The following is a 26273-nucleotide window of genomic DNA, read 5'->3' on the forward strand; positions in this document are numbered from 1 at the left end:
GTGTCCACTGATGCAGTCACCCCATCATAGAAGGCCACTGGCTTGCTCAGGCACGACTTGCCCTTGGTGAAGCTGTGCTGGCTGTCCTGAATCATCTCCCTGTCCTCCCTGTGCCTTAGCACAGCTCCCAGGAGGATCTGTTGCATCAGCTTCTCAGATGCAGAGGGGAGGCTGACAGGTCAGTAGTTTCCAGAATCATCCTTTCTGCCTTTTTTAGAAACGGGTTCAATGTTTCCCTTTTCCTTTTTTTTGACTGCCCTGACTTTTCAAATATGAAGAGTGGTTTGGGAACTACAGCCAGTTTCCTCAGGACTTGGATGCATTTCATGGGGTCCCATAGACTTAGGCACATACAGATTCCTCAGATGGTCATGAACCTAATTTCTTACAGTGGGAGGGACTTTGCTCCCCCAGTCCCCATCCTGCTGTCCATCCATTTGAGGAGCGTGGGAAGTTTCCATTGAAGAGTGAGGCAAAAATGTTGAGTACCTCAACCTCATTACCTATTTTTGCCAGTTTTCCAACATTTTTTATTGGAGAGTACACCACCTTTGACCTTACTTTTCTGGTACACATAACCTGTAGAAGATCCTCCTGTTACCATTTATGTCACTTGCCAGGTTCAGTTCCAGCTTCTCCTTGGCCTTCCTCGCCTCATCCCTACACAACCAGACATCTCTGTACTCTCCCCATCTCACCTATCCTCCCTTTCACTGTGCATTTGCTTCTTTCCCTTTAGTCCCACCAGCAATTCCCTGCTCTGCCATGGTGATACCTTGCCTTCCTTGCCCAATTGCTTTTGGGAGTGCTCGGTCTTGTGCTTTATGGAAGACAAAAAATCCATTAGGAGTGGGTGGTTTTACTCTCTTGACCTCAGGGTTATGGGCTCAGCATGCTTCCACTGCTCCATTCTGCTCTCCCCATCCTTCCAGAGGACATGGGACCCCCAGCAAAGGGCCTTGTGTCCAGACAAGGGGAATGAAAAGTGCTGGAAAATCACTCTGCTCCTCACATGCTAAGTGAATTGCTCTACAATGCCTTTACTAGCAGATCTGATTACTCTAAAATTTTGCTTAAAGTACATTTCTTTCTACTAGTTACAATCTGATGATTTTAAGCCAAAGAATGCATTCAGTGAAGTAATATATAAATTCGAATACATCTGCTTTTTACCTTTAAAAATAAAGGTGAAATATTAGTATTAGCTTTTCTCCTTTGTCGGTGTTAAAATCACCTTACAAAGTATTTAAACAGAGAAAATCCTGTGTGTCCTGGGAAAAAGATTTAGATATGTCCATAGATATGTACTATCTTTACATATTATAAGGTATTTTCTGCTAACAGCTATGTTTCATAATAAGGAAACATTTATGCTGGTCCTGTTACTGCAGTTCTCTTCATACAAATGATGTCCAAAGTCTTAACTCATGTATTTAATTAAATTTCAATGTTTTCATGAATGTATGTTGTGTTAAGCAATATCCTGTAGTCCATTAAGTAGATTTCTGTTCTCAGATATGGAGAAATAACAGAAGAGTTGAAAACAGGCACAAGTCACAGACTTAAGGTTCAACACTTCTTTTTTTCTTTCTAGTTAATAGAACAAGGATGCCTCTAACAACATTACAACTTTATCAAAGAGAGTATTTCAAAGTATATCACAAGTTACCTCTGACAGTTTTCAGATGACAGCAAGTAATTGCAACGTAGACGTTACCTTTTGTTTTCATAACACTTGCTCTGCTCTCAGATGGAGAAAGGGTAGGCTCTGTTTTCCCAGTTTAGATTAGGAGATGTGGAAAACAGATCAGCGGAGAGGGATGTGCTAATGCAGTAGATGAAATAAATGGTGACAATTACAGGGAAGTAAATAGCATTAATGTGAACCATTTCTCATTGTCAATATGATCAACAACTGTATCCTTACTTTTATGGGACTGTTTTCCTTCTGTGTCAGTGTTACAAATTCCCAGTCAAGACTGTGATTAAGGAAAGGTAATGGAAGGCAGAAGCAAGAGACAGTTTGGAAGAACAGCTGTTCTAAGGGATTCAAGCACATTTCTTGGAGGTGATGGAACAAAGTGCCTGTCTGCTCACACAACTTGTATTTCACTTTGTTGTGGTTTAGTCCCAGCTGGCAAGTAACTATTGCTCACTCCCACACCCCCCACTCTTTTTAGGATCACAGAATGGTTTTGGTTGGAAGTGACCCTAAAGTCAACTCTCCTGCCATGGGCAGAGGCATTTCAACTAGACCAGGTTTCTCAAACCCCATCCAACCTGTCCTTGAATGCTTTCAGGGATGGGGCACCCACAACTCCTCTGGGTAAGCTATGCAGTGCCTCCCCATCCCCAAAGTAAAGAATTTCTTCCTAACATCTAATCAACCTCTTCTGTAAAACCGTTCCGCCTTATTCCATTACTACATACCTTGTAAACAGTCCCGTTCTCTCTTTTTTACAAGCCGCTCTTGAGTACTGAAGGGCCACAAGGTATCCCCAGCTCTCTCAGACTGCCCCATCCTTCTGATGATCGCTGCCCTTCCGGGGCTCAGCGTTCTAGTGGGGTCTCACTGGGGCAGACCAGAGGCACAGAGCCACCTGTGCCGTCCCGCCGGCCGCCCGGGATGCAGACCGGGATGCGGCTGGCTGTCCGGGATGCTAATGGCTGTCCGGGATGCTAATGGCTTTCAGGGCTGTGGCTGGCTGTCCGGGATGCGGCTGGCTGTCCGGGATGCTAGTGGCTTTCAGGGCTGTGGCTGGCTGTCCGGGATGCAGCTGGCTGAGCGGGATGCGACTGGCTGTCCGGGATGCGGCTGGCTGTCCGGGATACGGCTGGCTTTCAGCGTTGCGGGCGAGACTCCCCCTCGGGTTGCCAAGCCGGCGGGCTAAGAAGCGGAGGTAGCGAACAGCCTCACGCTGAGCCCGGCTCGGGAAGGCAGAGGAAGATCCATCCTTGTGCAGTGGGACCCTTCGACCCTTCCGACCCTCGCGCGGGGACCTTCCCTCGCTCCGGGGGCCGGGCAGGGCGGTGCTGGGGCGATGTTGGAGAGATGCTGGGGCGGTACTGGGGAGATGCTGGGACGGTACTTGGGAGATGCTGGGACGGTGCTGGGGAAATGGGTGAGTGGGGCGGTGCTGGGGCGGTGCTGGGACGATGCTGGGGCGGTGCTGGGACGATGCTGGGGCGGTGCTGGGGCGGTGCTGGGGAGACGTTGGGGCGGTGCTGGGCGGTGCTGGGGAGACGTTGGGGCGGTGCTGGGCGGTGCCGGGGCGGTGCCGGGGCGATGCCGGGGCGATGCCGGGGCGGTGCTGGGGAGGTGTTGGGGCGGTGCTGGGGGCGGTGCTGGGCGGTGCCGGGGCGGTGCCGGGGCGATGCCGGGGCGATGCCGGGGCGGTGCTGGGGAGGTGTTGGGGCGGTACTGGGGGCGGTGCTAGGGCGGTGCTGGGCGATGCCGGGGCGGTGCTGGGCGATGTGGGGGCGGTGCCGGGGCGGTGCCGGGGAGATGTTGGGGCGGTGCCGGGACGGGGCTGCGGCTGCGCCCTGCTCTGGCCCAGCCCTGGTCCGGCCCCGGCGGCTGCGGCAGCGCGGGAGGTTGGTGGGACTGGCGTTGGGGCCGGCACTGGGGCTCGGCTGGGGCTCAGCTGGGGCTGGCGAGACCGGGTCGGGGTCCCGCATCACGGAGACCCGGATTGCGGCGAGCGGGCCCCGGGTTGTTTGCGCAGCCGGTCCGTGTGCCGCCGAGCAGCCCGCCCAGCGCCGGCCCCGCACGGACGCGGTGGGGCCCCCGGGCCGCCCTCGCGGTCCAGGCCGCTCCCAGCGGTTCGTGCTCCGGCCCCGCAGCGCGCTCTGCCTCGCTGTGTGTGTTCAGGGTGCCTGGCACTGTGCTTGGCCTCGCGGCTGCTCCCCTCTCCCAGCCCCTAGCGGGGCAATCCCGTGGCTCCTGCCGGCCTCACGCCCATGTCCCGGGCGCTCCCGGGCGGTCCGGTTTGGCAATAGGTCCATATAGGGGTGAGCATGAACCAGCGCCGTCCGTGCCCAGCGGGAGCGACCCCGGGCAGAGCTCACCTCTGCATTGTCCCCCTCCGCCCACCGCTCCTGACAGACCTCTCGGCCTTTCTTCTGTTTGTTTCTTAATTTCTAGAGATTCTCTAGGGCTGTGTGAAAGAACCGCTGTTTGCTGTGCTGTATGATGGTTACGTAGGGTTCAACGAGAATGGAGATTAAGTTGGATGTGCTCATCTCTACGTCCATCAAGCAAAGAAAACCGTGGCCTCGCATCGCGTGGGTTGGACAGGTAAGTGTAATGGACTTCTATTTGAATAAACTTCTGTGAAGAGTAAGGCTTTTAGTTATATAATAGTTTGCAATTACACTTAGTTGAGGAGGATGTGGGTAAAAAAAAGCCTCAGGAAGTGATGTAAACGCATCTCAAGAGTTACTAAAATAAATGGCTTGGATTTTTATCTTCTTGACATGAGGCTGGAGATTCAGGATTTCTCAGAGAAACAACGCAGAGCCTTTTTGTTTTCCTTCACAAAAGCTGTCCCTTATACGAGATTGTTGTTTTGATGGTTCTAGTTTTTCATATCCTCTTTTTACAGTACATGGTGGGAAACATGAACACCTCCCCAAAAGCGCATCCTGCATTTGTTGAAAGACAGGCCTTCTTAGACTTTTTTGATAAAATGAGTAATTTTTTTCTTGTCTTTTATTGGAATTTAAGTAGGTAGTAATTTAAGGGCAACACTTTTTTTCTGTTGGAATCACTGACAAATATCTCAATAAATTAAACACTACAAGACAAGATAGCTAGTGTCCAATTTTTGTCATTTTTTAGCAAGCTGAGTTCCTGAGTTACTGTGATAATAACTGTAAAATTAGTTTGGTAGTTCGAAACCTGTGAACCAAACTGATTGTCACCACAGGTTGATGCTAAATATGTTGTGCTGTGAAGCAGATATGGCAAAGATTGAAGTTAGAGTTGTAATTGCAGTTCTCAGCATACTATTTTTATTACTGTTTTTTCCTTAACTTTTTTATCTGTGCATTATTTTGTAGGCTTGTGTAGAAAATACTTTTTAAAAACTTAAATGCTTTTCAATTCTTTTAACAGGAAAAAGAGACTGTTTTTCTTCTAGATGGTAAACATATAAATGAAATTAACCTGGCATCAGGGAAGACAAGGAAGAAAATCCCTCAGCTTCAGTCATTGTTGAAAAATGTGGTTGTCTTAACAACATCAGGAAACGGTTAAGTATAGTATCTTATGTGTTGGAAGTTCATGTTATGTTGTTTGTAACAGTCTAGAAGGGCAGAATATCTAAATGATCTGCCCATTTACTGGCAGTTTTAGAACTGTAGCTGAGATGGAAGTAATGTAAGTACTTCACAACAATATCCTTTAAAACTTTTCTCCCCCAATCAACACAGCTGCTTGGTTGGCAGGAATACTTACAACAGGAGAGCTGTTTCTTTGGAATAAAGATCAGGACTGCTTGAAAATTGTGCCAGCAATCGAAGAGTCTAGGAAAGTAGTGGCAGCAGCACAAGGTAGGTTTTTTCAATCAAGCCTGTGAAAAATTGAGTACAGAGAAAGTTACTTGGATTTCCTTTAGTCTTATTTCATGAGTAAAACTATATTCTCACATTGCTTTGCATTTGTGTAATTTGTATGCTAGCTAAACTTTGGGAAATGTCCTTTTAGTTATTTGAATGGTGCAGGTATTTCCATTTAATAATCCCCTGTAAGTAGCAATTAATTTTCAAATACTATAAGTGTACTTTTTAATGGTCAGTTTGTAACTGTAGGTAGGTATTCCTGACTAGGTTGTCAGTACTCTAGAGCAGATGTACATCTGATATAAACAGTATATGGGCAACTGGAAGCTTGTTCTCTAAGTGGGACTTTATGACAAATGCCAGCTGAAGAGAATAAATAAAGGCATATATTTGCAAACTTAAGTATCAAATCATCATGCATTGGATAATATCACTGATATCAGTTTGTAAAATGAAGTATTGTCCAGCAATTCTGTAATTTCAGGGAAGATCAGTAGTGCATTTAGTATCTAAAAGTAATACATAGTTGAGTAGTTACAAATTTATTGCTACTTTTCATGAAAGGTGGATTTCAAGAAAGACAGTCTCAGGAAACATGGTTGATGGTTGAGTCTGGTGGGAAAGATAATTCGTAAGATGCATAAAAATTGACATCCCATCTGACATTCTTGCTGCCCAAGGTCTGCCATCATTGGTGAAGCTGGAAATGAAAGATACTTAAGGTGGCAGCTTGGATTTCTTGATATAGACAAGAAAAGAAATTTCCTTTCTCTATTCATTTTAATTCTGTATCTAACAATGGAACAGAAACTATCCTGCCATGTTGTATTGTTTGTTGTTTTTTGTTTGTTTTTTTTTCCCCAGAGTGTTTAATGAGGTTGTACTTGTATGTATCTGGAGATGGCAGAAAGGCACTATTAACTACTCCTACAGCATGTGTCTTCTTGTGGGAGAGCACAGAACATGGAAATACATCCTCTTACAAACACTCTTCTTCTGGCCGTTGGACGCAAATTTTACCTGATGAATCCGTCATGTTGCCTTCTACTGAAGAAAAAGAAATTGGAGTGCATGCTGCTTTCATACAAAATGAGGTACAAAGTAAGGCTAAAGCAATAATTTTATTTCTTAATTAAATTAGAGAAGCAGAAGCTACAGTGAATTTTGAGAGCAATGTGTGCCTCTTTGGTATCACGTGCAAACTTTGTCGTTCAGCTCGTGTTACCTTTAATGACAACGTAAGAACAGCCATAGTGAATCAGATCATAGTTTATCTGGTCCATTAATACTCTTGGCAGCCCTTATATTTCTGAATGACAACATTATGTTATTTAATCTGAATTGTGATAGCTATTGATTTAAATATATAATTAAAGAGAAAATTGTGTGTAACAAGCTTTTGGGGTTTTGATTCTGTTCTTTTTTTTTCCACAGATACTGGGTGATTGCTGTTTTTGCACATTTGTATTTTACTCTGGAGAGTGTTTGGTGCTCACATTTTTGATTCTTCGGTGGCATGAAAATACCTTTAAACATGTTAGGTAAGTTCAAAGATACCTGAAGTTACCATAACTTCAGGAGCATTGCGATTATTCTTTAGAGCTGGGATTCAGAGCTGCAACTGAACACATTTATGGGGATGTCCACTTAGCCTGTGGTTACAGGTACTTACTTGTGTCTACTCGTGTAAGTTCATAGCATGCCCTCTGTCAGTTTGAAGCCATTCTCCCCTGTCCTATCACTGCATGATCCTTTTAAAATAATAGCATTTATTTACATGCTCCATATTTCATTATTAGTTTACACCTAAATAAAACTGAGTGCATTTATCATTCCATGTGGGTGGCTGTGTATACATACACACATCTGTGCACACATGTGTTTTACTGCCAGAGTTTTTTGCATCATGCTAATAGAATGTCTTCTTCTTGTTTATAGTGCTTATGTATCTTACATTTTCTGTATTTCCTGTACATTCAGCCATGAATGCCCTGAATACCTCTTCCTCTTCTTTATTACACAGATTTGTCTATTTTATTTGTTTTCTATACCCCTTTTCATCTCTTCAGCTTGACTATGAAAGAGCAGGCATGTGTCTGTCTGTCTGGGTTGGGACCATGTACTGAAATATGTGGATACAACCACTTAAAAATGCAATTGAGCAATAATCTGAATCACAGATTATTCCTATTCCTAAGAGAGATACACAAATCTATGAGTTTAAACAGAAGTGTCTTCTGCAGGTATCATTTGAATAACTTGCTAAAATTTTGCCCTGCACTTCACATGGTACAACTACATTTGTTATATAATGCCCTTTTGATACTGACTTACTAATGATGTCCTTCTTGAGCTAATCTTCACTCAGTTTGTCAGTAGCATGGTAATGCCTTTCTGGTTATATAAAAACCAAAATAGAGCATAATGTGCTCTGTGTAGAAATGCATAATATATCCATATATATATATATATGTATATATCTCCATATCCATATATATATATATGGATATATATACACATGTGTATATATATATAATTTTTTTTACACAGACACAATAGCAATTGCAGCCTGAATTCAAAACCACATTTCTCAGACATGTTACTCATATCTATTATGCTAACTCATGCTCAATTTCATTATTTACTATTGTTTTTTCTGTGTTAATGCGCTCTTTTATCTGTCTGTTAGGTAGCAGGCTTCTAAATGGAATCTTGTGTCTTTTTGGATCTTTGTAGGATCACAGAACAGTTTGGGTTGGAAGGGACTTGTAAAGCTCATTTATCCCAACCCCACAGCCATGGGCAGGGACACCTTCTAGGCCAGGTTGGTGGAAGCCTGACCCAGCCCGGCCTTGAACACTTCCAGTAATGGGGCATCCCCAGCTGCTGTGCTCACAGCAGCCTACTGTTTATTTTCTAGTTCTGAGTATTCCTGCGTTGGATAGTGTTGCAAGGTCGGAGGAAGCTGTTCCTTGCTAAAATGCAACTGCCTTAATTATGTCATGCATCATCTATATTTATTTGCATGTTCTATACTTACAGCCCAAGTTCCTGTCCTATAAAAATTATTCCCTGTGATCAGAAATAATGTTTAAACTTGTGCAAGTGCAAAATAGTTTTTCATTTGTAACACACTTCAAAACAAAAAGGGTGTTTATTGTTCCTGCTCTATATGGTTTTGTCGTGCATGTTTTTTTACTGTAATGAATAATGCTATTCAGCATAATGGAGCAACCTCTTGGTTTTCTTGTCTTTTTGTTGGTATTCAGTTCTTTGCCATACCAGATCCAGTGGGTACAGCAGACTTGTTCTCTTGTTAATTTGGTTCCTCAGTGTGTGTCTGTAAAGTCACGAGGAGCTTTGCTGTGTGCGTTTGCAAGAGATGGCCTTCTGCTTGCAGTAGCTGTCAACCAAACTGACCCAAAGGTATATGAATGATAGTGCTCATTTAAGCTAAAAGTTCAGTTTGAATGAAGTGGTAACAGGGATTTAAAAACACACTTTTAGGATGATTTGTCAGCATTCATAGAGATACATGGGATTATATTCACAGTGATATCCATAGCTAAAATATTCTGCTACAAATTGTAGTGTTTTGAATGTGGTGTTCAGTTAGAAGTCCGTGTAAGCTCCTCTGTCATTTCTAGTCTTCAATAATAAGGAAGTTAATTTCAGTTACTGCATTGTATCTGCAGAGATTTGTGATGATTTTCATTCAAGCCTCAGCCTACCATGTATTGGAGGTTACGTTTGCACTTCATAATGTTATTGCTTCTAACAACTCAGATCAAATCCTAATGTGTACTTTTAAGTGCTCATGGTGGGAAGGATTATGGACCAGCTTATTTGGTGTACCAGGCTGGGATGATGCAATTCTTCAAAACCCCAGTTGTTAATTGCTAATAAGACTTAAGAAGAGTGATCTTATATTGAGAGTTTCAGCAAAAGTTATGTTAACAAGAATATCAAATTATATATTGAATATATAATAGTTCTTAATTGTTTTTCAAATTTGTAATTAAGTATAAAATTTAATAAATACTATAATAGTCATAAACACTGAAGGGCAATGTCACTTTCATGTGTAATAATATTTCTGTTACATCAAGTGAAATGAATGTTAACAATAGACTTTTTTGTTCCCTTACCATAGTGACATTTTGATACCAACATTTATGTATGTCTTTGCATTTATTTTTTTCTTTCTAGGCCACTCAGGTTTTGTTTTTAAACACGTTGAATTTTGTAACTGTTTCGGGTAGCCTTAAGGGTTGTAGTAGCAAGAGCAACATGGTCCCATCCAAGTTAATCAGGTCAGTAATTGATGCTGTTTCTGCTGCTCTTGTGGATTATTTTTAGTTTTCTGTTGTGGTTTGGTTGGTTGTTTTATAACTTTTCTAACCTTCTGATGTAGAAATTTGACAGAGAAAAAAATATTTTTTTACCTGTCCGATTTAGATCTTACTGGGTTGGTGATATGAGTTGGACTCCTGATAGCCTTTTCTTGGCTTGCATGTTAAAACGTGGATCTTTGATTTTATTGACATGCATGGGTGAATTGCTGACCTTAATTGCATCTGGCTGCTCTGTAGAATTTGGACCAGCACAGTTTATTCCATTTCATCCACTTATAACATACAGGTAAAAGGATTTGAATGTCTATATGTTTTTGTCTTATGGTCTTATCTTACTTTCTATCATGTATAGTATAATTTTACATAAAAGTAATCTTTCAAATTCACTCTTTTTCTTGTCTTCCCAATATCTGTTTCTCATTCATAGTTCTCTTTTATTTCTTGTAATGGGTTTGTCGTGATGAAAATTGGCATTGTGACCATGTAAGTATACATCAATGATTTGCTCTTCTAGAAGTGTTTGATTGTATTAATAATTAAAAATAGCATGCTTTTATGATGTAAGAAGAAATTAATCTTATGGAAGTACTAAAAGTGCAAATTTATTTTAATCCAGTGTTGTTTCTCCGCTAACTATTCAATTTTACCTATAGAACTTGACATAAAGTTTACGTATTGGATATTGTAAGTAACATATTTGCATGGACAAAACCCAGTTATTTTTGAAAATCTTCTTTTGGGATTCTTCAGATGTAAATTTTGAAATCATGCTGCTGGGTGTGTGAGAGAATAGACAGATCTCTGATAGCCCTCTTCAGCATAAATTGGAAGTTACCAAAAGTAGTGCAGTCTAAATGACTAGAGCATACACAGCAGAATGTAAATACTAAGTTTTTTTTTCAAATCCTGTTAATGTTGAGTGACTCAATCCAGACAGTGTATGAATGTAACATCTCATGAAGACGTTCAAAGCATTATAATACCTTCTTACAATACCTGGTTGAAAAACCAGATACTAAAATGTATTAAAATACATGTATTATGGTTATTTATTGAATGTATGTGGCTACTTTTTTTCAAATAAAGACAAAGAATAACTTTGTACTTGGCAATAATGTGTCATAAGGCTAACATGAAAATACATGCATAGCACAGCCCTCTGGAACTCAGTAAGGAGGGATTTCTCTAAGAAGAGACTTTGTAAAGACTTCTTCTGAAAGTGAAGACTTGTGTATTTGTTTAATTTTTCTTCTGATTATCTGAACTGATGCTGAAATCCTAAGATTCAGATCTTGAGGGATTTTTTTTGTTTTCCATACATGGCTTTCTTAGAAGTGACTTCCAGTTTGATCTTCGAGCATTTGTCTTGGCTAATGAGAGCCAGATAAGAATGTAGAACTTTGAAGTCAAATTATGAAAAATACAATTCTTATTAATGAAATAATAAATGGATACTGAAAGCTGTTTTTAATTTTATTTAAATTTTACATATTGCTACAGCAGCAAAATACTGTCATCTTGCAAGCATAAATAGTGTATCCATAGTGCTTATCCTGCAAAAATTTAGACACTTCCTTAGTATTCTGAGAGTTACTGGGATAATAGAGAGCATGGTATTAGATGTTCTTAAGTTATTTCTTCTCTCTTCTGTTCATGATTATTACATGTGATGGCCGCTTCATAATTTTTGCTGTATCTCTGTTTTAGGCCACAGCACTCATTTTGTCAAGACTCTGGGCGGTCTCCTGGTTCTTCAGATTCTGAACGTGATCTCATGAGGCAGAGATTCTCTGTGGCTTCACATTCAAGGTTGCCCTACCTCATTGTCTCTGATGGATACATGATAACAGTGCTTAGATTTCCTCATAACTTTTCACCATCAGGATTTGTAAGATCCCTTTTGCTTGATTCAACCCAACAGCTTGAAAATATCCGCCGGAATTTGCTGAACTTCAAGGTGGGTTTGTGAATTATTTTGTAGACTTCCAGTAAAAAGGTTTATCTGTATGAAAGTGTGTAAATTCTAAACTGAGTACCTCAGTTTAGTTTACTGTTATATTTGCATAAATTCCTTAAAGTTCTTTTGAGAGTGGTGTTGGTCTGCAAAACGATGAATACACAGTTTTTCTGAGATTTTATTCCTTTGATGTCTGGGTGATATTTCAGTAGAATGTGGTGAGGGGAACAGTCTGAACTGTCACTGTGGTCCTTTTTTCTTGACCTGCAAAAGAAATAGGGATTTCTGCATCTACAGAGTTGATGCATAGCATTGACAGGCATTACACTACTCTGACCAGCTCATCCTTTCAGAGTGATGGAGAAAGGTTTCTCTGAATCCTGTCTCTGGGGCTGCTGCTGTTTTAGAGCAGTCAGCAGCAGTCCCAGGGATGCCACGTGCATGTGTCCACTAGGCACTCAATCAAGGCTGGCAATTAAAGTTTGTTGAAAGCATTTTGTGCTTATTTTTCTCTCATTTTTAAACTGAGCTAAGTCTGGGAGAAGGGAAATGGCGTCCTGGCCTGTATCAGGAACAGTGTGGCCAGCAGGACAAGGGCAGTGACCCTTCCCCTGTACTCAGCACTGGTGAGGCCACACCTTGAGTGTTGTGTTCAGTTCTGGGCCCCTCAGTTCAGGAAAGATACTGAGGGTCTGGAGCAGGTCCAAAGAAGAGCAGCAAGGCTGGTGAAGGGACTGAAGCACAAGTCCTATGGGGAGAGGCTGAGGGAGCTGGGGTTGTTTAGTCTGGAGAAGAGGAGGCTCAGAGGTGACCTTATCACTCTACAACTACTTGAAAGGGGGTTGTAGCCAGGTAGGGATTGGTCTCCTCCCAGGCAACCAACAGTAGGACAAGAGGGCAGGGGCTTAAGCTCTGCCAGGGGAGGTTTAGGTTGGATATCAGAAAGAAATTCTTTACAGAGAGAGTGGTCAGGCACTGGAATGGCCTGCCCAGAGAGGTGGTGGAGTCACCATCCCTGGAGGTTTTTAAGGTGAGACTGGATATGGCACTGTCTTGGGTTGAGCCATGATCTAGTAGTCAGTGGTGTTGGATCAAGGCTTGTACTTGATGATCTCAGAGGTCTCTTCCAACCCAGCTGATTCTATGATTCAATTCTATGATTCTATGAAACCACTGAACAAGAAGGTCCTACAGCTGTTGGCAGCCATGTAGGGTGTAACAAATACTTAGTTCAGAATCTTTGTATTCACGAGTGGAATACAACTTCTCTTCCAATTCATTTTCTATTTGGGATTTTTGGAGAAATGAGTTATGGTATTCATGCATAAGCTAGAATAGTGAGCAAGGATTTGAGGATTTAAAGAGACGTGTTACTAGTAAGAATGCAAGAAAACCCAACATACAAGCAAACTTGTAGGGCCTTTTCAGGGATCAAGAAAGCATATCTTTTCAATATGAAGCTAACTAAAGTTGTCTGGTGCTGACAGAATTCCGCTCTCCTGGAGCGTGGTCAAATGACTGTTTCTGCAAGCAGGTGCTTGCTGACCTGTTCTCCCTTTCTGTCTGGGACTGCTGAATTAAAGCTTTTAACAAATCTAATTTCCTTGACTTGTTTATAAAGCGTCTGTCTTCCTAAAGTCTGATAATGTGTTTTCCGTTACTGTTATTTCTTTCAGTCTAAAGGGAGACCTCGGCATCTACGGTCATTGTTGTCTTTAAAAGCAAGTCTTTTAAAACAAGTTCAAAACCAAAGTTCCATCTTTTCCAGCATTCCAAAGTTCCTGGAGAAGGACACAACAGAAATGAGTGAGAAAACTATGGATTTACTGGTACTTAACAACATTTTTCCACTTAAAATTGTGAAATTATTTCATTTTAATGTATGGAAAGAATAATTTTTTTTTCAAATAATATAGATATGTTTGCTCTTTTTAGGTTTATTTAAAGCAATTTAATATTGGTTAAATTCTGATTTCCTTTACTGGTGTGAGGAATACACTTATTTTTTTAACTGATACTTGATTTTTATTTTGAAACATCTTATTTCTTTCAGCAGTGCATTAACTTTTCGAAGAATATGTGCTAATTACATATACATCAGTTTATTGTATTTTAGTAGAATCATAGAGTGGTTTGGGTTGGGAGCAGGTAGCTCAGAGCCCATCCAGTCTGGCCTTGGACACTTGCAGGGATAGAGCATCCCCAGCTTCTCTGGACAACCTGTGCCAGTGTGTCACCTCTCTGAGAGTAAAGAATTTCTGCCTACTATCTAATCTAAACCTGCCCATTTTCAGTTTAAAGCCATTCCCTCTTGTCCTCTTGTTTTACATGCCCATGTGAAAAGTCCCTCTCCATCTTGTAGTCTCTTTCACAGACTGGAAGTTGCCATAAGGTCTCTCTGGAGACCTAAAACTTTAGCTTCACTTTAAAATAAAATGTAACATTACTCTGTTACATATAGTGGGACTGTAGAGTATTAAGAAGAACGGTGTTATCCTTAGTAAATAAGATACTTACATTTATCCTTAGTTTCAGAGGATTCTTTCATCAAGTCCAAAGTTTCTGTGTCTTTTGGAAGTGTGGTTCTGTGACCATAGTTATGGTTCAGCCTTTCCCAACTCCATTTCATGCTTTTGTGTTTTGGTTTGTTCTGATGCTTTTGAGCTTTTGTTGAATGTCTTTCATATCTTAGAGGTATTTGGCAAAAACTCTCATGTTCTGTGCTTAGTGAAGGACAAGGTTTCCCTTTCTACTATAAAATCTACGGCTGTTTTGGCAGTGTGATTTTGTGTTTTTGTTAGGTAATTTAAGTTCTGTCTGCCCAACTATTGCAAAATAACCACATTTAATTGGAGATCAAGATGAAACTGCTGTGATTTAAACTTACTAGCATTTAAGGAAGTTAATTAGCCGAAGAATTTAATTTGTGAGGTGGGCTAAATGGTGATTCCTTGCAGACTGTGCTCTTTCCCAATAAGCTTGAAGTAAACTTGATTTTTTTTGTCTGATTTAGGATTATGAAGAGGAATCAGATGATGAAAAGCAGTTTTACAATAGCCCTTCCAGCTTCCATAACCGAAGAATCCTTTCATTTGGTTGTGAAGCTGATCAAGGCCACTTAGAATTTGCATCAATGTTTGATACTATGCATGCAGATGATACTGAAGAGAAAGATAAATCATCGTTGGAACTATATTCCGTTCAGAAAAACCTCCTTACTGCATGGCAGATAGGGATTTCAAAAAACGTGGAAGAGAAGGATGCGTTGCTGAATTACACAGTGAACTGCATTATCCATTTTTTCAACATTGTTCAGTTTGTGAAATGTTCTTCGCTAAAACAGGATACATCTTTAAACAAGTCTGTGAAGAGAACTCAGTGGATTCATTGTGTCCTACAATATTTTCGTCAGTTTTTGACTGTCTTGTGTGGGCATTCAAGAGCCAGTGTCACTGGACATGTGGCAAAGCTGACCTTAGAAACTTTAAAAATAATGCTTATACAGCAACAAGATCAGTTGTTCTCAAAAAACCTTTTGGCATGCTTCTGTCTTTTAAAAATGGTTTCTCACACTCTAAGTAGTGTGTGTGTACTACAGTATGAAAATTTTTTTTCATCTCCTGATGTTAACGTTCTTGTGGAACTTGACTCTCTCATTGTGCCTGTTTTCTTAGTTCTTGATGACAATACTACTGAGCAATTCAGCTCACTGAAACCTCTGCTTAGAGACCCCCCTCACGTACACCATGATGCAAAACCAGAGAAAAGGTATGAATAATCTTTGCATGGGGAAATAAAAATACACAGGACAATTAGGGGTTCTAGCCCAGCCAGCATGGGTTTATGAAAGGCAGATCCTGCCTGACCAACATGATCTGCATCTCTGACAGGGTGATCTGCTGGGTGGGCAAGGGTGGATGCTGTGCACCTGGACTTGACTAAAGCCTTTGACACTGTTTTCCAAGTGTTTCCTGGAGAAACTGGCAGCTCATGGCTTGGAGAGGTGCACACTTTGCTGGGTAGAACACTGTATGGATGAGAGGGCCTGGAAGAGTTGTGGTGGATGGAATTACATCCAGCTGGGGCCAATCACTGGGGCAGTTCCCCATGCTTAGTGCCGGGGCAGCCCTGGTTGGTGTCTCTGTCAATGGTCTGGACAAGGGGACCTAGGACACCCTCAGTCAGTTTGCAGATGACACCAGCTGGAGAAATGTTGATCTGGGAGGGATCTGGGCAGGCTGGATTGATGAATTGAGGCCAGTTGTGTGAGGCTCATCAAGGCCAGGTTGCACGTCCAGCACCTGGGTCATGACAGCCTCAGGCTGCTCTTGGGGCAGAGTGGCTGAACAGCAGCTCATCAGAAGAGGACCTGGGGGTGCTGGTTAACAGAGGCTGACCATGAGCCAGAGTGTGCCCAGGTGGACAAGAAGGCCAAAGGCATCCTGGGCTGTATCAGCAGTTGTGTGGCCAGCAGGACCAGGGCAGTGATTGTCCCTCTGTACTGGTCAATGATGAGGCTGCAGCTTCAGAACTGCATTCAGTTCTGGGCCCCTCACTTCAGTAGGGACATTGAGGTGCTGGAGTGTGTCCAGAGAAGAGCAAAGGAGCTGATGAGAGGTCTGCAATGTGAGTCAGAGGGGCTGAGGGAGTAGTAGGTGTTTAGCTTGGAGTTAGGGGGAACCTTACTACTCTATACAATGACCTGGAAGGAGGGTGTAGCCAAGTGGGGATCAGCCTCTTCTCCCAAGTGACAAGTGAGAGGAGAAGAGGAAATGGCCTCAAGTTATGCCATGGAAGGTTGAGGTTGGATATTAGGAAAAACTTTTTCTCTGAAAGAGTTGCAAAACGTTGGTCCAGGCTGCCCAGGGAAGTGAGTTCAGTCCCCATCCCTGTAGGTATCTAAAAGATGTGGTGCTTAGGAACATGGTTTGTTGGTGGACTTGGCAGTTCTAGTGTTTGGACTCAATGATCTTAAGAGTGTTTTCCAACCTAAATGATTCTACCTGTTGGAACAAAATTTTGTCATTTACACCGTAATTGCAACAGCCTTTTGGGTTTTTCTGCCTTTTGCTTGATGGAAGGTCATGATAATCTATTAAAGCATGCAGATTAAGGCTCAGACTTATTAGATGAATGTAGTTAAGTTATGGTGACTAAACTAACTACTGCAAATCAGTTCAGAGATAATTGATGGTTGACAGCTCACACCAGGTCTGGTAGTGCAGCGTCAATCCAGGTATTGCAACTTTGCATCCTTTGGCTGCCTCTTGAGCTTTCAGTCCTTCCCAGCTGCAAACTCTATGGAGCAAGAGCCTGCTCATATGCAGTGTATCAGCAATGTCAGTTCAGTCAGCAAAGTTTGTACTGATTATGGTTTTGGTGCCTCAGAGCAGTAAGAAAGACCCAAGTGTGTGAAAGCTTACTAAACTGTGTGAGTTATTTCTTCTTAGAAGGTAGACTCATAAACTTGGAACTGAAGTGTGCTATCCAACTGTTGGGAAAGTATATTATTGTCACTGGAGTATTTCTGTACTGCAGAACTCAAATGAATCCAAGTGTGACATTCATATGAGCAAGATTTTCCTTTCCAGAGATTTAGAGCCAAAGAAGTATTTTAACTCACAAATTTAATCCAACTACAGTAGAGTGTATTTCCCCCATAATCTTAAAATGTAATGCTGTGTTCATTGCAAATCTGTTCAGCAAGTTTCAGTTATCTCTGAGAAGAGATAACTGAGAAGAGATATTTTTTGGCTAACTGTGCTCCAAGTACTGAGCACTGTATGGATAATTATGGAAGCAGTAGTAATTGAGAAGAAGATGCAGAGGTATTACAGTTCTGTAAAATCTTTTTAAATCTCTAACAAAGAATATTTGCTTGTGTTGTCAAGCTTATTGCATATCTGAGCTGGTACATCTAATAGTACTATGCTGGGCAACAGGGACTTGCCCGTCCTAAAAACATGCTCTGCAGTCTTATTTTCCTGTCTTTGCTTTTCTGTATTGTAATTTTAATCAGTCTATAAGCATGATACCTGTCTTGAGCTTTCTCTGAGACCATTTCATTTCCCCATTGTTAGCTAGCAAGGGGATTAATTTTGGGGGTATTGGGGTGCTTAAAGTAGATTACTGTGTTGAAGCACATTCAGAAGAATTATTGTTTGTTGGTCATAAACAAGACAAAAATATTTTTCTTTTCCTCATAAGTCAAGAAAGTAGTTGATCCAATTTAATTCTCAGGTGCAGAAGGTAAAATACAAGGAAATAAGAAATTACTGTAAGCAACCTTGCTAATTCTTGCTTAATTTCATAACATTGTACTTCTTGAACTACAGGTTGATTGTACTGTGGCGGTCGTTGTATAAGAAAGTGGTTTGGTATCAAGTGCAGCTGAAAAGAAAAGCGAACAAGAACGCAGAAGAAGCTTCTGTTGTCTCATTGCTTTTAAGTCATATACAAGCAACTCTCCAGTCTTCAGCAGTGGCCCTAGAACAACATCTGAGGATTAATTCTGTATCTGGTTAGTACAAACGTTAGGTAGTCACATAGTCAACTGAATACTTGGAAAATTCGGTCCGACAATGACAATCAATAACCAACTACCAGATTTAAAAAAAACAATGGTGATACTTTTCTTAAAACTCTTATCAGAATTTTGTCTTAAATACTTAATGTCCTGGTACACCTGTAGATTGTAGGCAATCTTTAAAGCTTGTTGAGCTAAATAAAAAGAATATATTGACTTCAGTTTGCTTTGAGCCGTGTCCTTAGGAACCTGAATGCAAGATTTGAATTTTGTTCTCCTTTGAACTGTGCTGTTTCCTCAGAAGTAAATGAGTATCACAATGTGTTTCTTACTGGATTTTTGTGTTCACTCCATGTGATCATTATGGGCGTGACCATGTTGTGTACACAATGTAGTCAACCTCAACTACGCATCTAAATTAGTGTAACCTAAGGTAACAGACTTAATCTGTCATATCTATTTTGCAAACAGTATATAGTTGTAGCCTAAGGCCTTACACATTACTGTCCTATGCTCTACCTTTCTTATCACTTATCACACTGCTACACCCAGCTTCCCATTTGTGTCTACCACCACAATTCTTTTTATTTCCACATTCTTGTTCTCTCTCCCTTAAATGACACTTGTAGCTGCTCTTCCCACATCACTCCATACAATACATGAGCTCCTCCTGGAGAGCAACTACTACATTACCTGTCCTGGGGAGGGTATTCAAAGTCATCTTTGCTCATATGCTCAAATCTTAAGATTTAACTGTGAGAATAAGAATTTGCTGGAGACTCACATATTTTACTCTGCTTTTCATAAATCTCTAATGCTGAAGTAAGTGCATGTATGTTTGCACATGTAACTTTGTGGAGCTTTTAATTTGTTACATATTGTGACTTGTATAGGTGAGGAGCAGTTCCTTTTAGGCTCATACAGAGAATCCGTTGACATTTGGAAAAGATCTCTTTGTGAAACCAAGGCAAAAGGTAGGGGATAAAATCTTTCTTGGGAGAGCAGGGGTAAATTGTAAGCCTTAATCTGTCTGTTATGCTTTAACTTAACATAGTTACTTGGGACTGTCTTTGCCCTTTAAAAAAAGGTGAGAACCAAAAAGAATGCACATTAGAAATTAAGCTGGGATTTGAATAGAGACCAGTCAAAAACTAAATCTGGTTGATCTCTGAGAAAATTCTGTGTATTTCTATTTCAGTATCAGAGTTTTCTTGTGGTTATGAAGTAGTTGATATAGAGAAGCTCTGGATATATTTTTGAGTAAGAAAGGGACAATGAGAAAAGGATGAACAAAAATCAATTGCTTTAGTAGCTGTGAAATGAAAAGACTTAGTGTTTAGACAGTAGCAAAATAAAACTTCACAATAAAACTGCCACATCTTTCAAAGTAAAAATGTTGTAGATGAGCATTAACTTAATAGTGACTTAGAGACTGTAGAAGGATCATATCCTAAAATAGCTGCTCCTAATTTCTACTCCTCTGAGTGTGTGTTGATGTAGATATTTTTCTGGAGAGAAAAGAGGTAGTACTTTCACTTGGTGCATCTGCTTTTGTGTTTCCTGTTTCTTTTCCAAATGGACTTCTGCCCTATTTCTTTTATCTTTTATTGCAGAAGGAAAAAGAACATGTTTTCTTCAGACTAGATATTACCTTGCAATATTATTTTGCCACCTGTATCAGTATAACTTGTGTGAAGCTCAGGGACTGTGTGACCATTTGGTAGGAGAGATTCTGAGGCGATCACAGCTCTCAACAAGGCAGATGGAAAACTTTTCTGGTATGTTTGTATTGCCTAATGGGGGTGATGAGGTATGTTGACACTGGTGTCTAATTTGTGTGCCATCACATTGACACTCTGGACAGCGTGTTTTTCCCTTTGCAATGGATTGAAGACTGTTTTCAGTGACTTCCTTGATCTTTTCCTGGTTCTCAGATGTTCTGTCAGCAGCACTTGTTGGAATATGTGCTTAGACAACTTTGCACTGTATAATTAATAGTGAAAGCAATGTTTTTAGACTGAAATTCGCTCAAGAAAAGACTTTGGATAACAAGAATAAGGGGGAAATGATGTGATTTCATTCTATATTCATTTAGCATTGTTTATGATACAACATGATAAAAGACTTGACAGTGGAGTGCTTTTGCAGATGCTTGTAAATTTTACTTCTATTGACTCTGAATCTGCGTGAAATATAAATTTCTAAATTTAAACAAGTGGTTTTTTGACCCAGTGATACTCTAAATTTAGATGTTAGAGGTCCATCCTCAGTCTTCAAAAGCTACTATAAAATTCCTCTAATACTAATATAATGTGTAATTAGTGTAAGTTCTTAAAGCTTGTCAAGAAATTAAATAAATTTGCTTGTTTAAAAAAAGGTTTTTATCATTCAAATTTAAAATAATTTTCCTCCTAATGTTTTAATTTTTTATGTTTTTTTAGACACTAAGTATCTTCATCATGAGCTATGGATGGTAACCAGCATTCATACTGACACTGCTATGGCTGTGATTCAGTCCTTGGCTCGATTCATGGCTGCTTATTTCACAAATCAGATGCTCTATATCTTTCCCCCACACAGTGTTGACATTCTGCATCCACTTCACATCAAACAAGGTATTTTCTCTTAAAAGCTGTTTAGTTTCCTTAGACCTTAACCTGTCTGTTATTCTTTAACTTGCTGATCAAGTTAGCTTTTCCATGGAGTACGAGACAGAAAAAAGGATGTTGCAGTTCTGGTGGAACTGATGCAATTTTTGCTCCAACATACAGAATCATTTAGGTTAGAAAGCATATTTAAGATCAGAGAAGCGGTTTTTCCTAATATCCAATCCAAACCTTCCCTGGCACAGCTTGAGTTCATTTCCTCTTCCCCTGTCACTTGTCACCTGGGAGAGACTGGTTCCCATCTTTCTACACCCTCCTTTCAGGGAGTTGTAGAGAGCAGTAAGGTCCCACCTGAGCCTCATCTTCTCCGGGCTGAACACCCCCAGCTCCCTCAACTGCTCCTTACAGGACTTGTGCTCCAGGCCCTTCAGCAGCTTTGTTGCTCTTCTCTGGACACATTATAGCACCTCAGTATCCTTAAAAAGTGAATGCAGGATTTGAGGTGTGGCCTCACCAGTGCCGAGTATGGGGGTGCGATCACTGCCCTGGTCCTGCTGGCCACACTGTTGCTGATACAGCCCAGGATGGCTTTGTCCTTCTTGGCCACCTGGGCACACTCTGGTTCATGGGCAGCCACTGGAAACCAGCACCCCTGGGATTCTTTTCCACTGAGCCACTTTCCAGCCATTCTTCCCCAAGTCTTCATCATTGCTTGGGGTTGTTGTGACTCAAGGTCTGAATGTGGCACTTGGCCTTACTGAACTCCTGCTGTGGCCTGTCCAGATCACTGTGCAGAGCCCACCTTCCCTCCAGCACATCAACGCTTCCTCCTAGCTGGTGTCATCTGCAAACTGAGGGTGCACTTGGTCCCCTTGTCCAGACCATTGATACAGATATTAATCAGGGCTGGTACTCAGTCCTGGAGAACTCCCCTAGCGACTGGCCCCAGCTGAATGTAATCCAATTTACCACCACTCTCTGGGCCTGGCTATCAGCCAGTGTTGTACCCAGCAAAGAGTGTACCCATCCAAACCATGGGCAGCCAGTGTCTCCGGAGGAATGCTCTAGAAAATGGTATCGAAGCCTTTACTAAGGTCCAGGTGGTCAACATGAGCAGCCTTTCCCTCATCCACCCAGCAGGTCACCTTGTCACAGAAGGAGATCATGTTGGTCAGGCAGGATCTGCCTTTCTTAAGCCTGTGCTGGCTGAGTCTGATCCCCTGGTTGTCCTGTGTGTGTCTCATGATAGCTGTCAAGATGCTCCATGGCCTTCCCCTGTGCCAAAGTCAGGCTGACAGGTCTGTAGTTCCCCAGATCCTTCTTCTGGCCCTTCTTGTAAGATAGGTATCTCTTTTCTCAACCTTGCTGGTGAGACAGGACTGCTGGTAAATGATGGAAACTGTCACTTCCCTCAGTACCCTGGGGTGGATCTCATCCAGCCCCATAGATCCGTGTGTGTCTAAGTGGTGTAGCAGGTCACTGACCATTTCTTCCTGGATTGTGGAGGCTTCCTTCTGCTTCCTGTCCCTGTATTCCATTTCAAGGGTCTCAGTACCTGGGTAACAACTGGTCTGACTGTTAATGACTGATGCAGGGAGGACAATTCAGTATCTCGGCTTTGAACATCCAGTGTCACAATTATGCCTAAAGATCTGGCTCTGATTGACTTTGATCCTCCCAAAAGTGAGAATAAAGGAGTGCTTAACAAATATTTGAGTTGTATCTGCTATGTTGTGACCTGAACTGAAAAGTCAGAGGAAAGGCTTTTTTGCTTATCTGGCAGTCAAGCTCTTGGAATCCAGAATGCTTCAGACACTGTATTGTCAGAGCAAGTGGCAATGTCAGATTGGTTTGTTGCTGAACTCAAGTAGTGCTTATTAGCTTAAGTCCTGCTTTTCAGCATTTTTATGAGAATTAATATTTATCATAGTGGGTGGTTTATGTGTTTTTTGCAAGAGATTCTGTTTAAAGATTTTCCTTGTTAGGAAACTTTTGGTTTTAGAATTAATTTTTCCACAGGCATGTAGATTCATTTGGAGGTTTTTATGTTTTCTGTAGTGTATGTGAATACACTGACTATGTTTAATGTTTCTATACTACAGTATGCACTGGTATGTGTTTTTGTCTTTGTGGTCTTTTGGATGTTTTAGTTGGGCAGCCTTCCAAATAAAACCTACAAAATAAGACCTTGCTTTTAGCACTTACATTAGGCAAAGATCCATGTATGTGGTGAGACAACCTTGGTAAAATGATGTAGCATGAGCTGGATTAGTGTGGATGTCTCCCTAACTGTCTGAGCAGTAAACAGAAACTGTGAGAGCAGCAAATAACTCTTTAGAATTTATGTTGATCAGCTCCTCTCCGGGAGAACAGGATGTAAAACCTTGAAAAATGATTCTAAATCTAAGGAAAAAAAGGGGATACTAAATTTGTCTGAAGTTTGTCGCTATATTCGCTCCTAAAATCACAACATAACAGTGTTTTGTACCATTCTTTCTTAAAAATGTGTTTAAGCATTCTGTCTTCTGCAGTAAAGCAGTGCAGTGAGTACAGAAAACACGGGTACACTAGGAAAACTCAGAATTTCCATTCATCTTTGATATACTCTCTGGTGCATCCTAAACAGATGTAGCGTACTTGCAAAGGGTCTGTCAGCATGATTGAATCTTTAAAGTAAGAAAACCCCACAAGTTTTGCACTTGCTTATCCCACATTATTAACCAGAAAAGTAGCCTATTCTAAACTCACTGTTATATCATAGCATGAGCTGCATCTGCCTGCTGCAGATAAACTCCATGGTGTGCCTCTAAAAGTAAAGAGCAATTGTACACTGAAATTAATCCAAAATCAATATGAGCAAATGAATTCTAGGTTAGTCATGTGATAGCATGCAGATTTATGTAAACTTTAAATGTGTTTTTTCTGTCACAGGTGTATCTCCTCGTGTTATTCCACTGCAGCACTGTTTGGTTACCAGAGCCGTCAGGGACCAGAACCTTTCATCTGTGTGGACAGCTGAATATGCTCTTGATTTGTTCTTTATTGGTGGACTCATTCCAGAGGCTGTGTGGTTAGCCCACACACTTGGGGACTGGAAACTCTCTGTTTCAATTGGCCTGGCCTACCAGCTGTATTGTCAGAACTCTGATGAATTCTTAAGGTAAATTTGAGCTTGGAATTAGTAATAGTGTATTTTGTTGTGAATTATCTGCATGAAGTTTATTGTGACAAGAAATACCCTTTCCTCAAAAATTCAGATTCTCAGGGTCCTAGCAAGTGTAGGACTTAATGCGTTGTTTTGGCTTAGATATTCATTTAAGAGACCTTCATTGAATTATGTGTGGATGTTACTTTGTTATTTATGAGCAATTTCTTGTTATACTTTCAGACTGAAAAACACAGAACATCACCTGCCATTAAGCCTATCACCAATGCAGACTTTTCAGGAAAAGTTACAGTCTTTGTTAGGGCAGCCAGTAACTTCTGAAACATCAGAACTTCTTAAATACAAGAAGTTTACAGGTACTTAAAAATAACTGTGGTGATTTTTCATGTTATTTGACTACATGTTCTGTGTTATACTCTGTTTTAGAAAGAAACAATTGCTTCATCTGCTCCAGTGTCTGTATTACTGTTACAATATATTGAAAAGCTTTAATGTCATAGGAGTTTGGGGTTTGGCTTTGATCATTCCAGGAATGGAGTGTATTACCAGTCTCGTCTTCTTCATCTATACTGCCCAAACCCTTATTTGACTATATGTGATATTAACTTCTTTGGAAGAAAACTGAAGCTTTATTAAAACAAACAAAAAAAGGAAATATATTAACAATGTGGAAAGTGTCATCACACTTAAAGTTAGCTACATGAAGGAGTGTAATTTTGGCTTTTCCTTTCTGTCAGAGGAGTAGGGGGTGGCATCTCGTAGCCTGACACCTCCACGCCCCCAGGTCCAGCAGCTAGCAAGGCTGAGAATGTATTACCGGTAGGGCATATACAAAAACACACATACACAACACCTATATACATCTGGCCACACATCAGCACCTGCAGACGTGCTCAGCACTCACACAGACAACAGCAACAATCCCACCCTGTTACCCTTTCTAGCTGGTCAGAGTGAGGGTCTGCATATAGATACAGTGTGTATCCCTCCAGTAGCCCCAGTAGCTGAGTATCTCGTATTGCTTGTGTCTGCCTATGTGAACCCCCAAAGCCCCAGCCCCACTTCATTTTCTAGTACAGCTCCCCCCACAGATACCCTCTTCACCCTAGGCACACACTGTCCATGCACCTCCACAGTAGCTGTCTTTGAATACACACTCCATCCACTGGAGAGCTGGTCTGGGTTCCCCAGCCTGTCCAGGTGCCTCACCTTCACAGATGCACACGCATCCTGCTACGTACACAGTGTTTTTCTGGCAGGTGGTCACAACTCCCTTGCTGTCTCCAGTATCCAAATCCCCTTGTCTTGCCCCTAGAGACGAAGGCACACAAGTAGGTTTCCCAGTTGTCTGTCCAGCCGTTGGCCAGGTCTTCACTGGTCCCTCCAGACACTTGAGTTGCTGTCTCCTTGCTCTTGTGCCTCTGATCGCAGGACACTTCACTTACTCATTACTGAGTCTGACTTGGTATTTGCTGGCATTCACACCTGCACTTCCATAGGCACTGTGGGATGTGTGAGAGCTCTGACCTGACGTTGCTGGCACTTGATTTGACTTGACTGGAGTCTCTGCAGTTGCTGGCATCCCAGACGTTGCCTTTCTGACCTGTGGTCCCTGTCATTTGTTAGCACTTGAAATACTGCACACAGCACAGAGAGTCCCTCTCCTAGGAAAAGAGACAGGGCTCAGTGGAGGTAAAGCTGCCACAACTCCATACCATCTTTGGTTTCTTTCCTAAAGATCCCATCATGAGCCTTGTGCCATCCTAAAAACCTCTTCCTCTGCATTCTGTGATATGTCCTGTTCTTGACAGTAACCTCTCTCAAGCCAAAAGGTACTTGAAAGGAGCCACTCCCACTGGCTCATTTTGATGGGTTTCATAACTGGACCCCAGGGCTGGTGGCTCTCCTGGGAAGAGGTCATGGGTGGATTTTTATTCTCCGAGTAGGTGAGGCTGTGTACTATTCAGTCTCTGTGCTCCTTTGGAAGTGTGTATACGAGCTTTTTATCATATAACCTAACAATATTTTGCAGCTGAAAGTCACACAGTTAGCTACATCAACCTGTCCTTATTAACATTTTACAGAAAGTTTACTCGCACAG

The 26273-nt window shown here is 41.5% G+C and overlaps 1 protein-coding gene across 3 annotated transcripts in view; it reads left to right on the top strand.

Moving 5' to 3' along the window:
* Window positions 1–3511: 3511 nt before the first annotated feature.
* LOC139685109 (ciliogenesis and planar polarity effector 1-like) overlaps window positions 3512–26273 on the top strand; it is a 58845-nt gene continuing 36083 nt past the window's right edge. For all 3 annotated transcript variants that reach the window (XM_071581724.1, XM_071581725.1, XM_071581726.1), the window contains exons 1-18: window positions 3512–3594; window positions 4145–4297; window positions 5117–5252; window positions 5434–5553; window positions 6427–6656; window positions 6997–7103; window positions 8832–8988; window positions 9772–9875; window positions 10021–10203; window positions 11625–11874; window positions 13551–13703; window positions 14888–15642; window positions 18210–18394; window positions 19294–19374; window positions 20014–20178; window positions 20842–21015; window positions 23938–24166; window positions 24395–24528. In XM_071581724.1, coding sequence (XP_071437825.1) covers window positions 4217–4297; window positions 5117–5252; window positions 5434–5553; window positions 6427–6656; window positions 6997–7103; window positions 8832–8988; window positions 9772–9875; window positions 10021–10203; window positions 11625–11874; window positions 13551–13703; window positions 14888–15642; window positions 18210–18394; window positions 19294–19374; window positions 20014–20178; window positions 20842–21015; window positions 23938–24166; window positions 24395–24528 — 3244 coding nt within the window. In that variant the 5' untranslated portion in view covers window positions 3512–3594; window positions 4145–4216. The remainder of the gene's footprint in view (window positions 3595–4144; window positions 4298–5116; window positions 5253–5433; window positions 5554–6426; window positions 6657–6996; window positions 7104–8831; window positions 8989–9771; window positions 9876–10020; window positions 10204–11624; window positions 11875–13550; window positions 13704–14887; window positions 15643–18209; window positions 18395–19293; window positions 19375–20013; window positions 20179–20841; window positions 21016–23937; window positions 24167–24394; window positions 24529–26273) is intronic.

The sequence above is a fragment of the Pithys albifrons genome, chromosome Z (genome assembly GCF_047495875.1).
Source record: "Pithys albifrons albifrons isolate INPA30051 chromosome Z, PitAlb_v1, whole genome shotgun sequence".
NCBI classification, from domain to species: domain Eukaryota; kingdom Metazoa; phylum Chordata; class Aves; order Passeriformes; family Thamnophilidae; genus Pithys; species Pithys albifrons.